The sequence below is a fragment of the Bos grunniens genome, chromosome 4 (assembly GCF_055505025.1).
Source record: "Bos grunniens cultivar Pamir isolate PY7600 chromosome 4, Bosgru_T2T1.0, whole genome shotgun sequence".
Classification (NCBI taxonomy): Eukaryota; Metazoa; Chordata; class Mammalia; order Artiodactyla; family Bovidae; genus Bos; species Bos grunniens.
The window spans coordinates 75,405,069-75,424,072 of NC_141168.1; the positions used below are offsets into that span (position 1 = coordinate 75,405,069).

The 19,004-nt window shown below is 35.3% G+C and overlaps 1 protein-coding gene across 2 annotated transcripts in view; it reads left to right on the forward strand.

Moving 5' to 3' along the window:
* RELN (reelin) overlaps nucleotides 1–19,004 on the forward strand; it is a 557,372-nt gene that overhangs the window by 330,676 nt on the left and 207,692 nt on the right. For both annotated transcript variants that reach the window (XM_086397037.1, XM_086397038.1), the window contains exon 12: nucleotides 12,833–12,984. In XM_086397037.1, coding sequence (XP_086253163.1) covers nucleotides 12,833–12,984 — 152 coding nt within the window. The remainder of the gene's footprint in view (nucleotides 1–12,832; nucleotides 12,985–19,004) is intronic.

A 19,004-nucleotide genomic window follows, 5' to 3' on the forward strand; every position in this document is an offset into this window, starting at 1 on the left:
CCAGAAAAATACCTGGCAAAAAACATATTCCAGTTAACAGATCAGACATTCTGTTATCTCAGAGCACTAATGATATGAGAATTTGTGGTTAAACGAAAACTTTCATCTCCCAAAACAAACCAAAAGAAATAAAAGTATTTATCCTTGAAAAAAGAGCTAAAGTCAATACAGACACTGGAATATCAGACCAAATTCCATTCACTTAGTGACTCATGTGGTTTCTTTGGCCAGTTCTCAGTGCTAAGATATATCAGGTTTTGGTCACAGTTAAGAGGCTGGTACTTTCAAGCCATGACATTGTCAGCAGATTTCTGTTCCAATAACATAGAATAATGTGCTTGACAAAAGCGCCTGTGTCACTGTAATTGGAACACAATTCACCTAAATTCTGAAAGCAGCTTAATTATTCTAGCAACCACACCTTAGCTTTGTTGTAGCTTTTCCCCTAGGATATCAGACCACACTGCCCCCTCTCAGAACTACTTCATTTATACTCTTATCTGGTGAACCAGTTATCCATGTTGCCCTTATATTATAAAAAAAGATATAAAAGGATAATGAGAGAATCTAGTACTTTCTTTGTTTTGGGATGGTGATAAATTGCTGATTTAATCTGTAATGTTGTATGTGAATGTGTATATGTGTGTATACCTTCTCCATACCTACTCACTCCCAAATGCTGCTTTATTGATCTAGGAAAGAATGCTGTTGTAGTTAATTCTTAATCAAAACTCCAGTGAAGATATCCTGTCACAATCAAATTAATGTGAAGCATTTTTACCTAGGGTAAGAACTGACAAAGAAAAACAGATTAGGATCTTGGTAGTGAAATTCTTGATGTGTTTTTTGAGCCAGATTTACTGAATATTTGTCTCATTCTTCCCCTCAACCATCACCACCCACACAGACAATTTATCATCATAAGCTCACTGCTGAAACAGACATAAAACATAGGTGTTAAATTCCCACAGTATTCAAGAGTGACCAATTGAATTGATTGAATTCTGACACTTTGAGGTCACTTTCTTTTAACACACAAAAAAAATAAATTATTAGTATGGATATAATATTTTCATCTCTTTTAACTATGTTTTTTCTCCCATAAGAATTATGAAAGAGAAAAAAAGAATATGCAATCCTCTCTAATAATATCTTCAAAACATTTCACATGAATTCAGGCAAGAAAAAGTGTCCACAGTCATTATGACTTTTTTTGGAACCCAGTTTCCAAATATTCCTGTTTCCTTACCATTTGAATGAAACTATTTGATCTCACATCACAAAGATGCAAAAATTATTTGCCTTTCACATCACAAAGCTGTATGTAGATAGGTTTATTTTAAGTGGGATTTTAAAGTTTATTTTCTTTTTCCTAGAAAAGATACATCTGTTACTTCAGCAAGATAGAAACTTTAATAGATAAACTGATAATTTATGTGAGCCTTTGTGAACTTTGGCTTAACCTTATAAACACATCATTTAATTAGCAACTACCGTATCTCACCTAGCCAAAGCTGTCTTCAGGTGGGAGGGGACTTTGTAGAGAAACGCATTGCTAGAATATGGAATTTGTGTGCTTGTCATGCATGTTTTTAACTATTCAGATAACTTTTCAAAATACCTGTTTTATTGCTTTCACTGAAGTATTCATATTAGAGAACCTCCACAATGTAATGAATGTTAAGCTGTGTTTTGAAGTGTAATTAATTTACAGTGTTGTGTTAGGTTCAGGTATATAGCAACATGATTCAGATATATACATACATAGATATATCATATATATGTGCTATATATATGATATATATGTATATATATTCTTTTTTCAGATTCTTTTCCATTATAGGATTATTATAAGATATTGAATATAGTTTCTGTTCTATACAGCGGGACCTTACTATTTATTCTATATATAATAGTTTGTATCTGCTAATCTCAAACTCCTGATTTATCCCTTCCTGCCTTTCTTCTTTGGTAATCATAGGTTTGTTATCTATGTCTGTGAGTCTATTTCTGTTTTGTAAATAAGTTCATTTGTATCACTTTTTTATATTATACATGTGTCAGTCGTGTCCGACTCTTTGCGACCCCGTGAACTGTAGCCTACCAGGCTCCTCCGTCCATGGGATTCTTCAGGCAAGAATACTGCAGCGGGTTGCCATTTCCTTCTCCAGGGGATCTTCCCGATCCAGGGATCGAACGCGGGTCTCCCGCATTGCAGGCAGATGCTTTAACCTCTGAGCCACCAGGGAAGCCCATATTATACATGTAAAGAATATCATATGATACTTGTCTTTCTCTGTCTGACTTACTTCACTTAGTATAATAATTTCTAGATCCAGGTCCATCCATATTACTGCAAATGGCATTATTTCTTTTTTTTTTTTTTATGGCTGAGTAATTGAATATCAGACTATTGAATCAAGAGAGCGTACTCTAGTCTTCCACAACTGCCCCAAATCCTTGGAAATTATAGAAAATGAGCAAATGAATCTGTAATGACACTCTGAAAAAAAAAAAAGTGTGCCCTAATTGAGCCAGGAATTAGGAAGTGTTACAAAAAATTAGAAAAAAAAAAAAACGGATCTGATTAAGGAGAAAACTATAACTTAAAATACATATTTAATGAGGCACTAAAAAAGGTATAGGTACTGAATGAACACAGGAATCAGATGGGGCTCTGACGTCCTGCTGTGGAGATTGCCAAGTAGGTGGTCTCTCACTGCATTCAACTTCTGTGCGGGCCACTTCTGCCCTTAGGAACAAGCAGTGAATGTGAACACTTGGAATGGAGAAGCAGGGCCATGCCAGGTAACTGGAAACCTCAAGGATCCCCATGGTACTCCCCACCCAAGAGCACATCAGCTCTCATTGGTGGACATTTTTTACACCAAAACTAAGGGTGAATAGTGGATACAAATGATCTGGAATCATCAAATCTGAGGAAAATCCACTCCATAAAAATAATTAATCAAACTAGACAGCTAAGAACTGAGAAAATAGATGTATCAGAGTAAACAAATGGAGACTTTATCATTATAGTTAATGTCCTCAAAGAGATAAGAAAGCATACTGTATTTGTTAAATTAAAACAGATTTTATGAAGAAAAAATAGAGATGTGAAAAATGAAAATATATGATTGTTGAAACAAATTTAGTGGATTTTTCCCCCTGAATATGAGCATAGGCATAGGTAAAGAACAAATGAGTGAGCTGGAAATTTGAGTTTTGAAGTGTTTCCAAAACTTAGGATTATTGTATAGTGTGTATACTATACTGTAAAGTATAGGGGGAAGAATAGTATTTCTAACATTAGAAATAATAGGAATTCCTAAAGGAGGAAGGGTCAGAGGGAAAATGTGGAATGAAATATTAAAAAAAAAATAGAAGAAAGGTTCCCGAAACTTAGAAGAAAGAAGAGACATAGTTCATATGAATGAAAATGTTTAGCAAGATGGATGGAAAAATATCCAGTCCTAGACCATAAGGGAGAAACTTCAGAACACAGTTGAAAGTGGAAATCTTAAATCTTTAATGAGTTTCATTGTGCTTTCCTTGGTAACACAAAGCATAAGTTTTAAAAAATGAAGCAGTTATCTTAGTGTTCTGAGAGAGGATTATTTGGAACTTAACATTCTCCTCCAGACAAATATGATTCAAGTATTGGAGAAAAATAAAAAGCTTTGCAGACACAAGGGTTCAGAAAGTTTACTACTCCTGAACACTCTCTGAAAGAATTACTGGAAGATGTACCCATAGAAGTTAATCCAAGAGAAATATGATAGATTCAAGAAAGAGTAGTGAGCAAGGAAAAAAGGAAAGCTTGTAGTTCAGACTGAAAAAAAATTGATTATTAAAATATTTAAATCAAAGTTTGTAGTTAAAGCCCAGATGACCTCAATATGACAGGTACAAAGGGAAACTGACGAGAAGAGAAAAAGCAATTAAAATACTGCCAACGTTCTTTACTTGCCTGGAGTAAGAATATAGGTCTTGGGTAACTCTTAATATTAGTAGAAAGCTTTAAGGGTAAATAGGTGTGTTAAAGAAATTATGTTAGCCATATATAGGCTACATAACTTCTAAAGCATTAGCTTAACAGAATAAAGAGAACTTAGTCCACAAATGCCAGGAGTGACAGAAAAATAAACAAAAAACAGAGTAAATAGAAAGCAGAAAACAGTTTGGCATGAACCAATCCAAGATCCCCTGGAGAGGAGAGTGGCTACCCACTCTAGTAGTCAAAGTGAGAATTCTATGGACAGGGGAGCCTGGTGGGCTACAGTCCATGAGATCACTAAGAGTCAGACACAACTGAGCAATTAACACTTTCGCTTTTTCAATCTAAATATATCAGTGCACAATAAACTTGAATGAGTTATGTTCATTTATTGTGAGATTTTCATAGTAAGTTTTAAAAAAATCAGCTATTTATTTGCTATTTATGAAAGACTTAAACTAGAATAATGTAAGAAGTTGAAAATCAATAAAGAAAAACTAATATACCAGATAAATGCAACAAAAGAAGCAAGGAGGCATATTAATATCAGATATTCAAACCTTATAGAATTCAGATTTAAGCAATAAAGGACTAAAAAGGAGTATTTTATGCAATAATATATGAAGAGCACTTTGCACAGTGCATGACACATAACAAGCAATCAAAAAAAATCAAAAATTGGTTGCTGTTCCAACTGTGATTACTGTTGGTAATAGGATATGACCAAAGTGGTACTCAAAGAAAAATTATACTCACAGAAACTAATAAGATATAAAAGAAACACAAACAAAATTAAATAGTCCAATAAAACCTAAATGAGATTATCTGAACTAATGGGAGGTCATTTTAAGAAAGACAATATTAGTTAAAATGATAATTGCATATATTTTGAAACCATGGAACTGCTAAAATGGATCAAAGTAAACTTGTTTCAAGCTGTTAAAAGACTTCTTATTTGTTCAGGTTTGCTTTTGATGTGGGTTCTAACATTGCTTTCTATTTAAGCCAATTATTTTTCTATTTTAAAACATAAACAGTAAATTTTCAAATAATAAAAAATAAGTTCATATGATTAGGTGTGCCAAAATTGTTCTGAAATTCCTTGTTTAATTTGTAGCACATTTTTATCTTCACTTTTGGCAATGCCATTCTTCAGTAACCTCTTCCCGCTCCAAACTAGCTGTCCATGTGAGCATCCAGAATACAGCAACTGTCTTCCTCTTCAAGAAAGGACTCTCTTTACTGAAGTCACAGAAAAAAGAGAATGAAATCAGAATCTTAATTCCTTACAGCTTGGGACAACATTAGACCATGATAGGATTTTTCTGTAGTGGTGTTAGAAGAGGCTGCTGGCACTGAAGTGTTCAAATGCCCACTTCTTCAGCATGTCTTTGTTCTCCATAGTCTTTCTTCAGTAGTTCACCTGCTCCACACTGACCACAAGGCACTCCTGAATATTTAGGAGTTTATATGAAGGAAAAGCAGAACTCTGATACCTCAAGAAATGTAGCTCAGGGTTATCTATTAATAGAACACATCTAAGGAGCATTAGAAAATTGATAATTTAATTCCTCAGCCCCATAAATTATGACAAATGGTATAATTATTTAGTGATATATTTTGAAGTATGACAACAAAATAATGACTAGTTTGGCATATATAATAAAATATTATATAACCCATTTTTAAAGAGTTAATAATAATCTGGGGAAAGTATATATTATTAATGTAAATGAAAAAAGGCAAAATTCAAAACCATCTGTATAATATTTTCATGACCATGTTGAAATACACATATAAAATGTTAGAAATATAGTCAAATATTAATTGTTCTTGTCTTCCAGTTTTCCAATAATGAGAATATAGCTATCAGAAAATAGATGAAATACCCAGAATTCCAAAACACTAGAAAGACATAGAAGGGATGCCGGAGGGCAAACAGAGAGAGTAGTGTCTCAGCTGCTGAACTGACTATTCCTTGTTCCTTCCAACCTCCAGTCCAAAGACTCCCATTCTGCTACCACCCACACCCTATTAAGAGAATTGCTTTATAAATTTGTTCTGAAGAAATTCTTTCAAGAAATACATTTTAAAACATCTCATCAAAGATTACAGAAAAAAATTGAGCATAGAAAATGTTTTCCTCAGGTCAGCCATAACTTAGTCTCTGATCAGGAATTTACTATAAAAAGACCAAAATACAAAGTATTAGTTATATTTTTTAATGTCATTGCTTAGAAAAGTGGGTCATACCTGCAACTGTCTTTTAAATTTCAAAATGTCTTTCAAAATGTCTTTTTTAAATTTCAGTGCTATTCACTGGAATAAAACCAAGAAAAAGGCAATATAAACTTAATAAAACAAATTTATATTGGCTTCCCCTTCTGGGGAGATAATCCCAAAGAATGTTACATATATCCTTGAAAACCTAAACTGCATATAGGCCAAGAAGAACAATCTCCATTATAGCCCCTTCCATGTCGGCTGATGCTTTTATTAAAAATTGGTCTTAAAACTATTTAAAACTCTTCAGAACAGTTTGAGCGTCTTCTTGCTATTTTCTACAAATTCTTCCCTCTATCCTACCCAGAAGAATTATGTTACCTCTGGCTTAGGATCCTTTTCACAAGGTGCTTATAATGCTCCAGAGGGATTTTATTTAAGCTTATAATTCAGGATAAGTGAATCAAGGACAGATTGACAGTCTGAGTTAACATTGTATTAAGTGGGTCTCCTTTTTTTTTGTTGTTAACATTGTATTAAGTGGGTCTCCTTTTTTTTTTTTTTTAACAGGCACATTCGTTATTATTAAAGCAAAACCACTTGACCATTTAGATCACATAAGTAATAAATTTAAATTCCCAGATAGGTTTGTAGCCCAAATCTTGGACTGTACAAAAGACCCACTGATAGAAAGTACAGTTTTCTTTCAGCTAAGTATGGCCTTGCTTAAATTGATTGATTAAGCAATTACATTTTGCATGTTGTACTGCAACTTTGTGCAAGATTGCTGCTCTGCTAATTCTAATATGAAAAAATACTCATTGTAATTTAAAAGTTCACTTGAATTGCCACTTTGACTTATTTTAAAACAAAAATAGCACTATATTTTACGAGGCGGTGGGGGTGGGGAGAAAAGGAAACAAACATTATTTGAAACTGTAATATGCCAGGCGATATATCTTTTTCTCTAAACATCCTCAGTCTAGGTCATATTTCTGTTTTATTGGTGAGGAAGCTGAGTGTTTTCTACCATTCTGAAGCCAATACTCTTTATTAATGTTATTCCAACAAGAGTGTAAATAAAAATAATGCATGTAATAAAAACCTAAGACAAAATTGAATTTGAGTGAAATATAGCAGAACCAATTGAAGAAAGGAATTTTTAAATGCAGTTCATACAGGAAAGCCTTCAAAGAGAACTCATCCTTTACCTTCACCTAAGCTGTCATGCTGGAGGAAAAACCTATAAATGCAATGAAGGTGGAGAAGCCTTTAGTCAAAGTATACACCTTGCTAGACCTCACAGGACTTATGCTAGAGATAAGCCTCATGAATATAAATGAATGTGGAAGAATCTTTACATATGGCACATTCCTTATTAAATATCAAAGAATTCATCCCAAATAGAGACCTTATGGATGTAATGAACTTATTCAGTCTCAGAGAATTTCTAGTAGATAAAAAAATGTTATGAATCTGGTAAATGTAGGCTCTTATAGCCAGGCTCTATTCTATATCTTAGTTCAAGCCTAAAGTCATCAACTTTAGGTGGTTTAATATATTCTGGAAAATATAATAAAACAGATCTTCATAGATCATGTGAAATGTTCCACTACCTTTTAGAGGCTTTTGTACCAATATTTGTAGTAGGGGGGAAAAGGTATTTAAAATATAAGACCTCTGTTTCCTATGTTCATATTCTTAGTATTTTCATCAATCTATGATGAAATAATTTAACTTTTCATTCTGAATTCTAACACATATAAATTGAATGTTTTTCTTCCTGTTTCTGAAAGTGATTTTCCTTTTGCAAAAGAAAGGAAATGTGTAAAGTAAAAATTAAAAGTCTTCCAATGTGAATCCCTACTGTTAAAATGTAGACATGTTTTCTGGTATATATTCATTCAGAAATTTTTCTATGACCATACAAAAATACTCTCTAGGGTCAAATTTTCCTTACTAAACTTGATTTTTAAAAATTTAGCAATATATTATGAATGTCTCTTTTAGTCAGTGAATATATATCATTATTTCAGAATGTCACTGTACCAATTTATCTATCTGGACCTCTGTTGATAGTCAAAGAATATTGTGATAGATTTTTTGTATACTTAAAGTATTTCTGAAGGAGAAATTCCTAAAAGAAGAAAAAAGACAATTAGAAAATCAGATATATACATATACATATATATGTATATATGTAATTTTCATTTTGATAATTACTGCCAGATTGCCCTTTGAAGAGTATTCATCATTTTTTTTTTTAGCTTATGAAAACACTATTTTTAATTTCAGCTTTATTGAGATACAGTTGACATATAAAGTTGTAAGATATCTGAAGTGTACATCATGTTGATTTGATATATATAAACATAAAATCTAATTAATTAGCATATCTATCATTTCACTTCTGGTTTTTTTTTGGTGAGAATTTTTAAGTTTTACTCCATATCATTTTTTATTTTAATTTTTATTGGGGTATTGCTGATTTACAATATTGTGTTAGTTATAGGTGTACAACAAAATGAATCAGTTATACTTTTGTATCATTCTTAAAACTATTAAAGTGTGAGCTGATTAAAATATAATTATATTCTCAAGGCATTCCAAAGCAGCTAATAGGGAGGATCACAAGCTTTCCGGGTAAAAAAAAACTTCTTTAAATTAGTTTTGCTTACAAAAAGAATTCTCTTTTTGATACAAAAAGTAGAAGGACATACACTAAAATATAAATTAAATATTATTTTGCCCTTCTACCTCTAAGGAACAAAGTTGCCTTAAGGCATTTTATTGATTATTAAATTTTTTTGCGTATTGCAACTTTGCCCCATTCTATTATAAATAATAGATACCCATGTATTTATAATAAATAATGTAAGGGATGTTTTTTTAGAATTAGCCATCAAAGAATAAATATAAATTGCTTTATTGTAGAGAGTTCTTCCCTCTAGGCAGTCATTCCTTCAAATGCAGTTTACAAAGAACCACATTTCCTTGGGGAAAACAATTTAAACTGTAGAGAAGTAACACTCCTTTTCAGGAAAATTGCAGTACCATCCAAGATATTGCTAAAACTATAGAGCTCTGTAAATACCACTGCTGGACTCAAAGATTTGGTTATGTTCATGAACAAGATATGTAAATGAAAAATGCAATATGTTAAATGAGACTATTTAGCAAACAAGATATGTCTTATAACTTATACTGTTTTTATATTATAGTATAGTTTGGATTTTATATATTTCTTAATGAGAAAATTAAAGCAGATTGGGAGGAGTTTCACGTATAAGTGTATTGGAGGTTGCAATTTTAGATGTCTAAGGAGGACTTCACTGAGTCAGTGACATCATCATAAATATCTAAAGGAGATTAGGGAGTCAGCCATGCTGGCTGGGCAAGAATATTCTTTGCAGAAAGAACATCAGTACAAAATCTCTGAAATACTAACATCTCTTGATTCAAATGGCATTTTCATGCCCATCAACATATACTGACTATCAAATTTATAATAGTTCATAAAAAGTTATATTGTAACAGATAACAAAAAAGATTCGGTTATGTCATAATTTTACTTCATGTAATTATTATATTGAGAGAATCAGAGACCATGATATTTTTGTAATTGGAATAGACTACAACTTTGCAACCTGACAGAGAGGGATTCTGAATTCTGGGCAGGTGTCTATCAGGTCCCTCAGTAGTTGATTCAGCTCTGGGACCCCCTCAAGGATACTTTGCCTCCAACTAAGCTCGAACCAGTGTTTGTACAAATTCATGAAAGAATGAGCTTGTGCCATAAGAAGCTCCTACTGAATTTTTATTTAATGAAAGATAATTTATTTAAAGCAGTGAGACTTTTACAAAGTGATTTTTCAGATTTCTCTCCACTTTTCTCTTCAAAGCTGACTAAATTTTCTATTTCCTTTTATTGTAATATATATTTGTATATATCTTTGTATTTATTTTATTGTGTATATATATATATATTTGTAATATATTTATTTTAATTATTTATTTTAAAGAAAATAACCTCACTTTTGTTATCTTCAAATATATTGGGAGAAATGAAAATTAGAATAAAATTAAATATGTTTTAAAAAAGATTAAAAAGAGATAATACAGCCTAAATCATGTCTCATATAACCCTCTCTGTGGTAGAAGTCATGAAAACAATTCATTTAGATTAAAAGAGTTACTTAGTTACAACTAATAATTAGGAGAAAAAGACTGCTAATCTCATTTCTCACTTGAATAAAACGTTCTTTTAGTCTGTGACAATTCCATCTTTTCCAATTTAATCTTTCATTTTGAAAATACTCTAAAGCAGATGGATGCCTAAAAGGAGTCATCATATGCATCATTTATAACCTTAACTTGCTTTGTGGATCAGTAGACTGAGTGGCTTAATTGGGATAAATGGAGCAGGTAAAAGACCAATGAACCAGTGTGAAATATTCTTGTGTGAGTGGAGAGAGGTTCCTGGTATTTACAGTAGTCTAGTACTATTAGGAGCTGCTTTTCCTTAAATGATTGATATAATCTGTTAAAATACAAAAAAAAAAAAAAAAAAACATTTTCTAAACATTTTGATCTCAAACAGTTCAACATAATTGTCTTGGCACAGTACCCTTCTTAGAACTGCAACTACTAAAATAACAGTGAACTAAGAAACAGAATATCTATCTCAATTTCAGAGCCAAACACGCAGTTGGCCTTAGGTAAGCCACTTATGTCTGTGTGTCCCAGTTTCCTCTGTAGGCAAGTTAGTTGTGTGAAAAGCAATGGCCAAATTAGACACAAGCAGAGCTAAATACTAAGGAGATACAAGAGTTTTTAAATAGTAAATATTTTTATTCTTTTCTGCATATTTAAATCTCATCCCCTTTCTGGAAACTTGCTAGACTTTTGCCAGGTTGTTTGACTTTTCATGCTATAACTATTTTTAATGTGCAAAATACCATACAAGTATTTATAATATTATGGTACTGTCTTTTATGATTTCCTGTTTCCTTAGTTCAAATTTGAGCCTCAATCTCAACTGTTTAAGTGCTTTGAGGATAAAGGCTATTATGTAGCAGATATACTATACATGTCATGCATGCTAAAGTCACTTCAGTTGTGTCTGACTCTTTGCGACCTTTGGACTGTATCCGCCAGGCTTCTCTGTCCCTGGGATTCTCCAGGCAAGAATACTGGAGTGGGTTGCCATGGCCTCCTTCAGGGGATCTTCCAAGCCAGGGATCGAACCCGCGACTCCTAGAGCTCCTGCATTGCAGGCAGATTCCTTACCACGGAGCCACGGGGGAAGTCACACTATACATAGTATTGATCAAATTTTTCTCCACAGAAAAACTGTAATAGTGAAAAGAATGTGTTTAAAACTTTGTTTAGGAGCTTCCCTGGTGGCTCAGTAGTAAAGAATCAGCCTGCAATGCCAGAGACCTGGGCTTGATCCCTGGGTCAGGAAGATCCCCTGGAGAAGGAAATGGCAACCTACTCCAGTATTCTTACCTGGAAAATCCCATGGACAGAGAAGCCTGGCAGGCTACAGTCCATGGGGTTGCAAAGAGTCTGACATGACTGACCAACTAACACTTTCCCTTTCATTTTCATTATCTAAAACCTGTAGTGCTGCATCTTTGTTGTTGTTGTTCAGTTGCTAAGTCATGTCCAACTCTTTGTGACAGCATGGACTGCAGCACACCAGGCTCCTCTGTCCTCCACAGTCTCCCAAAATGTGCTCAAATTCACGGCCGCTGAGATGGTGATGCTGTCTAACCATATCATCCTCCACTGCCCCCTTCTCCTTTGCCTTCAGTCTTTCCCAGCATCAGGGTCTTGTGAGTCTGCTCTTCACATCAGGTGGCCAAAGTATTGGAGCTTCAGCTTCAGCACCAGACCTTCCAATGAATATTCAGGGTTGATTTCCCTCAGGATTGACTGGTTTGATCTCCTTGCTGTCCAAGGAACTCTCAAGAGTGTTCTCCAGCACCATGGTTCAGAATCATCAATTCTTCAGTGCTAAGAGATCCAACCAGTCCATTCTAAAGGAGATCAGTCCTGGGTGTTCTTTGGATGGAATGATGCTAAAGCTGAAACTCCAGTACTTTGGCCACCTCATGCAAAGAATTGACTCATTGGAAAAGACTCTGATGCTGGGAGGGACTGGGGGCAGGAGGAGAAGGGGACGACAGAGGATGAGATGGCTGGATGGCATCACCGACTCCATGGACGTGAGTTTGAGTGAACTCCGGGAGTTGGTGATGGACAGGGAGGCCTGGCGTGCTGCAATTCATGGGGTCTCAAAGAGTCGGACATGACTGAGCGACTGAACTGAACTGAACTGAAGCCTTCTTTCTGGTCCAACTGAATGCAGAGTTCCAGAGAGTAACAAGGAGAGATAAGACCTTCTTAAATGAACAATGTAAAGAGATAGAGGACAGTAAAATAAAGGGAAAGACTAGAGATCTCTTCAAGGAAATTGGAGATACCACATCTTTATTTCAGAATTATTTATTACTAAGTAAATATTCCTCATTAAAAATAAAATGTTATACTCTATAAAGCTTTGACTTAATATTCTAACTGTTAGTGTTTGTCATTTTTTTAAAGGTGGGACATCGTGGGAGCTGTCATTGGTACAGAATGTGGAACAATAGAATCAGGTTTATCAGTGGTCTTCCTCAAAGATGGAGAGAGGAAAATATGTACCCCTTACTTGGACACTACTGGTTACGGGAACCTGAGGTTTTACTTTGTTATGGGTAGGTACCTTTTGAACAAATTTTATTGTTCAAAATAGGGCAAATTCTAGATCGTCATCTATTCCTGAGGAAGTAAGGCTGTTTGTTTTCTACATTATAAAATAAAAATTCATGAACTGTGACTACTACTGGTTGGGCAAAATTGGTGCTCACATCTGCCTCACACCAGCCCTGCTAGAACCATCCTGAACAGAAGCTAGTCTTGTTCTTACATGACTATACCTAAAGACAAAATGCCTTAAAACCTTCTTTCCACATCTACTGCAGTGGTCATAGCTGAAAAGACAATGAGAGAGAAGCTAAGAACAAAGTAACTCCTTTGTCCAAAGCCTCTAGCCTCTCCAAAATATAGTCAAACAAGTGAATCATTTGTTTTAAATGGATATCTCATCATTGCATAGCTGTTTTGTTGTGGGAAGCTAAGAAAGAAACAATTAATAATACTTTTTAATACTTTAATAATATTCTCTACTTTATAATATGGTGGTAAGCACAGAAAAAAAAGTACATTTAAAGTGTTATTTTTCTTCAGATGATTGCAGAGCAAATAAATAGTTAAAAATTTAGAAAAATACCGAAGGAGGAATTAGGGGTTGAACTGTGTGTCCTCTCAAATTTATCATTTTTGTCAGCAAGAGCCACAGCGACATACTCTTTCACTGGATGTCATTCCAAAAATGTGAGTAGGTGTCACATGCCTTCTTTGTTAAATGACTGGAAAAGCACAGGCCACACCTGGAAGTGAAACAGGAAATAAACATTGTCTACCTTTGACCTTACTAGCAAAGATGTCAATTCATCAGGACAAACAAGCCTCCCAAGTCTAGGCTTCTGCACTGGCCATTATTTCTCTCACATTCCTCACTTCCTACAGCTCAGAGTGGCAAAGCAAACTTCCAGTTGTATCATGTTGTCAAATTCATTGCCTGTGTGATGCTACCTCACCTTCAATAATGATACATTTGATTACAAGGATGTTGTGGATATAAACCATAATAATGTAATCTTCCTGCCATAAAGATATCCTCACCTTGACTCTGAAATGAGTTATATAAAGACCCAGACCTCAGTTTCTTAATCTTTTTAAAATTTTAAAGAGAATAAATTTTAATTTTTTCTTTTTTAGAAAGAAATTTTAAGAATTTAATAAATTAATTTCCTTTAAATAGAATTCAAACAGGCTCTCAGTTTATTAAGACTGATTCCTGGGAAACCTTAAGAACCACTCCCCATCCAGCAAATTATAATAAACATTTAATATGCCAGTCTAATTTAAATATTTTTGCTTTTTCATATTTTCATTTTTTACATAATATTTTTGAATTCTTCATTTTTCATAGTAAATTATGGTAAATCAACCCATTGTACTGCCTTTGGTATAAGAGATTGTCATCTTGATCTTATAACAGATCAAGTTATCTTTAATTATTTCTAGGACAAAGCAGATTATTAATGAATCGATTAAAATTACATTGACTCTGAGGAAAACATTCACTTGAATGGGCCCAAAGTACATTATCCCAAATAAAAGCTCTCCATTCAATTAAAAAATTTAATGAATTCCTATTGAATGTAGAACACTGAGCTGGCATACATGGAGACTACAGCTAGAGAAAATAATGCCACCTAAATCACAGAGCTGCTGATCAGTGAGTTGCAAAGACCTAAAATGGTGTCTAATAAATAATTAAGACTCAATGTATTTTTGTTTTTTTGTATATAAAAATTACTTTGAGTTCTTGCCCACAAGTAACATCTAACTATGAAAGAGATTGCAGTTGGGCTGTAAAGGAATAAAAATGTTACAGAAGTGCAAAGGAAGATCTGGATATTGCCATGGAGATGGGATTAGGGTAAAGCTTTGTGAAATAGATGGTATTTGAACTGGGCCTTGAAGGTTTAAGCTAAGCCAGCATTTTGACCAAAAGCACAAATATAAAGGTACATGACGTGTTTAGAGATGGGTGATTTTCCCAGTATAGTTGAAAGGAAAGACATAAACTGGAACTAGAATCCTGAACTGAAGCCAGAGAAGCAACTGACTTTAATATCATACTAAAGAATTTAGATTCTCTTACTCTAGGCAACATGGAGCTGTCAGATAATTTCTGCCAGTTCTATAAAATATTCTCATCTTTGTTTTAGAAATGTAATTCTGGCATAGTGTGAAGGAAAGACTGAAACAATCAGAAATTAGAAGATAGAATACCAAGTAGGATAGGGTTGCCAGATTTATTGAGGGGTCACTACGAACAAAGCTAGTGGAGGTGATGGAATTCAGTTGAGCTATTTCAAATCCTGAAAGATGATGCTGTGAAGTGCTGCACTCAGTATGCCAGCAAATCTGGAAAACTCAGCAGTGGCCATAGGACAGGAAAAGGTCAGTTTTCATTCCAATCCCAAAAAAAGGCAATGCCAAAGAATGCTCAAACTACCGCACAATTGCACTCATCTCACACGCTAGTAAAGTGATGCTTAAAATTCTCCAAGCCAGGCTTCAGCAATACGTGAACCGTGAACTTCCAAATGTTCAAGTGGGTTTTAGAAAAGGCAGGGGAACCAGAGATCAAACTGCCAACATCCGCTGGATCATGGAAAAAGCAAGAGAGTTCCAGAAAAACATCTATTTCTGCCTTATTGACTATGCCAAAGCCTTTGACTGTGTGGATCGCAATAAACTGTAGAAAATTCTGAAAGAAATGGGAATACCAGACCACCTGACCTGCCTCTTGAGAAACCTGTATGCAGGTCAGGAAGCAACAGTTAGAACCGGACATGGAACAACAGACTGGGTCCAAATAGAGAAAGGAGTACGTCAAGGCTGTATATTGTCACCCTGCTTATTTAACTTCTATGCAGAGTACATCATGAGAAATGCTGGGCTGGAAGAAACACAAGCTGGAATCAAGATTTCTGGGAGAAATATCAATAACCTCAGATATGCAAATGACACCACCCTTATGGCAGAAAGTGAAGAAAACTAAAGAGACTCTTGATGAAAGTGAAAGAGGAGAGTGAAAAAGTTGGCTTAAAGCTCAACATTCAGAAAACTAAGATCATGGCCATCTGTTCCCATCACTTCATGGGAAATAGATGGGGAAACAGTGTCAGACTTTATTTTTGGGGGCGCCAAAATCACTGCAGATGGTGATTGCAGCCATGAAATTAAAAGATGCTTACTCCTTTGAAGGAAAGTTATGACCAACCTAAATAGCATATTCAAAAGCAGAGACATTACTTTGTCCAAAAAAAGCCCATCTAGTCAAAGCTATGGTTTTTCCAGTGGTCATGTACAAGTGTGAGAGTTGGACTATAAAGAAAGCTGAGCACCAAAGAATGGATGCTTTTTAAGTGTGGTGTTGGAGAAGACTCTTGAGAGTCCCTTGGACTGCAAGGAGATCCAACCAGTCCATCCTAAAGATCAGTCCTGGGTATTCATTGGAAGGACTGATGCTAAAGCTGAAACTCCAGTACTTTGGCCACCTGATGCGAAGAACTGACTCATTGGAAAAGACCCTGATGCTGGGAAAGATTGAGGGCAGGAGGAGAAGGGGATGACAGAGGATAACATGGTTGGATGGCATCACCAACACAATGGACATGGGTTTGGGTGGAGGGTGTTGGTGATGGACAGGGAGGCCTGGCATGCTGAGGTTCATGGGGTCACAAAGAATTGGACATGACTGAGTGACTGAACTGAAACTGAGACTGAGAGACTTATTTAAATTTGAATTTCAGATAAACAACAAGTAACTTTTTGTATAGGGGTTGGTCCTGCAAAGTATTTTAGTTGGCAGCCCTAAATTATGGAGGCTATTGCACTGATCCAAGCAACAAAGAAATTACAGTGATGGTGGCAATAATGTGAAGGAGGGACAGAGATAGAATAACTGGAGAAGAGCCAACTGAAGTTCATGCTCAGCTGACTGGGGATGGTGAGAGCAGTCTTGGAGCGAACTCAGATTTCTCTATAAGATGATTGGAAGAATGATGCCATTTCCCAAAATTGCTATTTTCAAAAATAATAATAATTATGATAAAGAGAAAATGTGTAGTAGAGGGTTTTATATTATTAGATATGTTGAGGTTGGGGGATCTGGGAGGCGATATAAGCACAGAAATTCTAGTCAGGTTCTAAATCAGATTTGAAAGTTGTCAGGATGCAGGTGATAACTTGAGCCACTAAAGTCACTGTGCTCTCCCAAGCAGGAGACAGAGTAGGACATGAAAACTCTGTAGGGAGAACCCTCATCTAGGTGTAGGTAGAAGGACAAGGAGAGACAAAGTACACTGAGAAAAAGCATAAGGAAATGCAGGAGGAAGTCACGATTCTGTGCTACAGGAGGAAGGGGAGGGAGTGGTTCAGGGGTGGGATGACTAGGAGGTGATCAGCAGTGGAGGAATGCCACAGAGACAAAAGGCAACCAGGACAGGCGGAGAGCCCATCTGTGATTCCTCATGGTAATGTACCTGGGAAGCCAAAGTATATAGAGTTAAGAGAAATAGAGATGGCTCACTGACAGAGAACTGCTCTTTCGAGAAGTTAATCAGTAAACACATGGAATGGGGTCTGATCTTGAGGAGAAGGTAGAATCCAGCAAAGGTGTGTTTAGGTTAGGATAGGCTGGGATAGGCTAGGACAGGATGACAGCAGGATAGGTAGAATAAGACTGGATACTGCAGGAAATGACTTAAAGACTTGGGTGAAAGTGAAAGTGTTAGTCATTCAGTCGTGTCTGGCTCTTTGCAACCCCATGGACTGTAGCTCACCAGGCTCCTCTGCCCATGGGATTTTCCCAACAAGAATGCTGCAATGTGTTGCCATTCCCTTTCCCAGGGGATCTTCCCCCAGGTCATCCGCATTGCAGGTGGATCGTTTACCATCTGAACCACTAGAAAAGAATATGGGGAACGATTTAAGTTATGATAGATAGTTTATAAGTAACCCCTCACTAAGTACTGTGCCTTAGGAAAATCAGTAGCCAATTGTTAATCTAGAACAGATCACATTCCCTTCTTCTCAGACACTGCCTACGTGTCCTTCCTGATTTCATCCTTTGGCTCATATCAATCTGCTATGACTATTATTTCTGGAAAATTTGCTGAACTTTTTAAGTTTGGTTCACGGTCTGTTTCCTTTATTCACACACATTCACGGTCTGTTTCCTTTATTCACACATTCTCAAATTCATTGAGGACTAGTATCCAGCACTGTTCTTAGAGCCAGAATGCAGTGATCATGACAAAAGTAATCTAATATACATCATTCGTTTGGGGTTTTTAAATTTTCTTTATTATTTCTTCAATAAATATATACTAAGCATCTCCTATATATCCCACTCTCTTCTTCTACACTTGTATTTCTTTTCTCTGAGTTTTGGCTGCAGTTATGGCAACACAATACATTTGATTGCTAATTATCATTCTTTCACGTATGTTATTAGTTACTTGCCAAATTACAGACTTTTTGAGGTCAGGGCTCAATTGAACCTTTAGGTCCAATATCCTGCACACAGTAAATAACAAAACCACTTTCTTAATGTAAAAAAAATGTCTTAAAAAGCTGTTAATACCTAAAACAGGATTTAAAATATTTTAAAACTTAACTGTCCATCTAGTTTCTATTGAAATCTTCTGTACTTTAATTGCTGTACAAAACGCCTCTTGAGTCATACCTTTCCACAATACATCAAAGTGAATGAAGCTGAAGAAGAATCTGTATCTTTCTGAAGGAGCTGCTGTCACTGAAACTTCACAGAACTGATAAATTGCCCCCAGAGGGATCTTTCAGATAAAGTCTGTCATCGTTTTAAAGTCTTGGCTCCTTTTGGACTTTCTTCTTCTGTCATTCTGGGCTGGATGAAACTCCCACGTGGGTTTCTATTCTCTCTGAAAGGCAGATGCAGTTCACGAACTGTTCTTGAGAGAGCAGAGAGGGTTTACAGGGAACAAATTAATGAAATTAGAACTGATGGTTCAGTTCCTGTGTCTCTAGATGTGGTGCTTTAAACCCATAATGC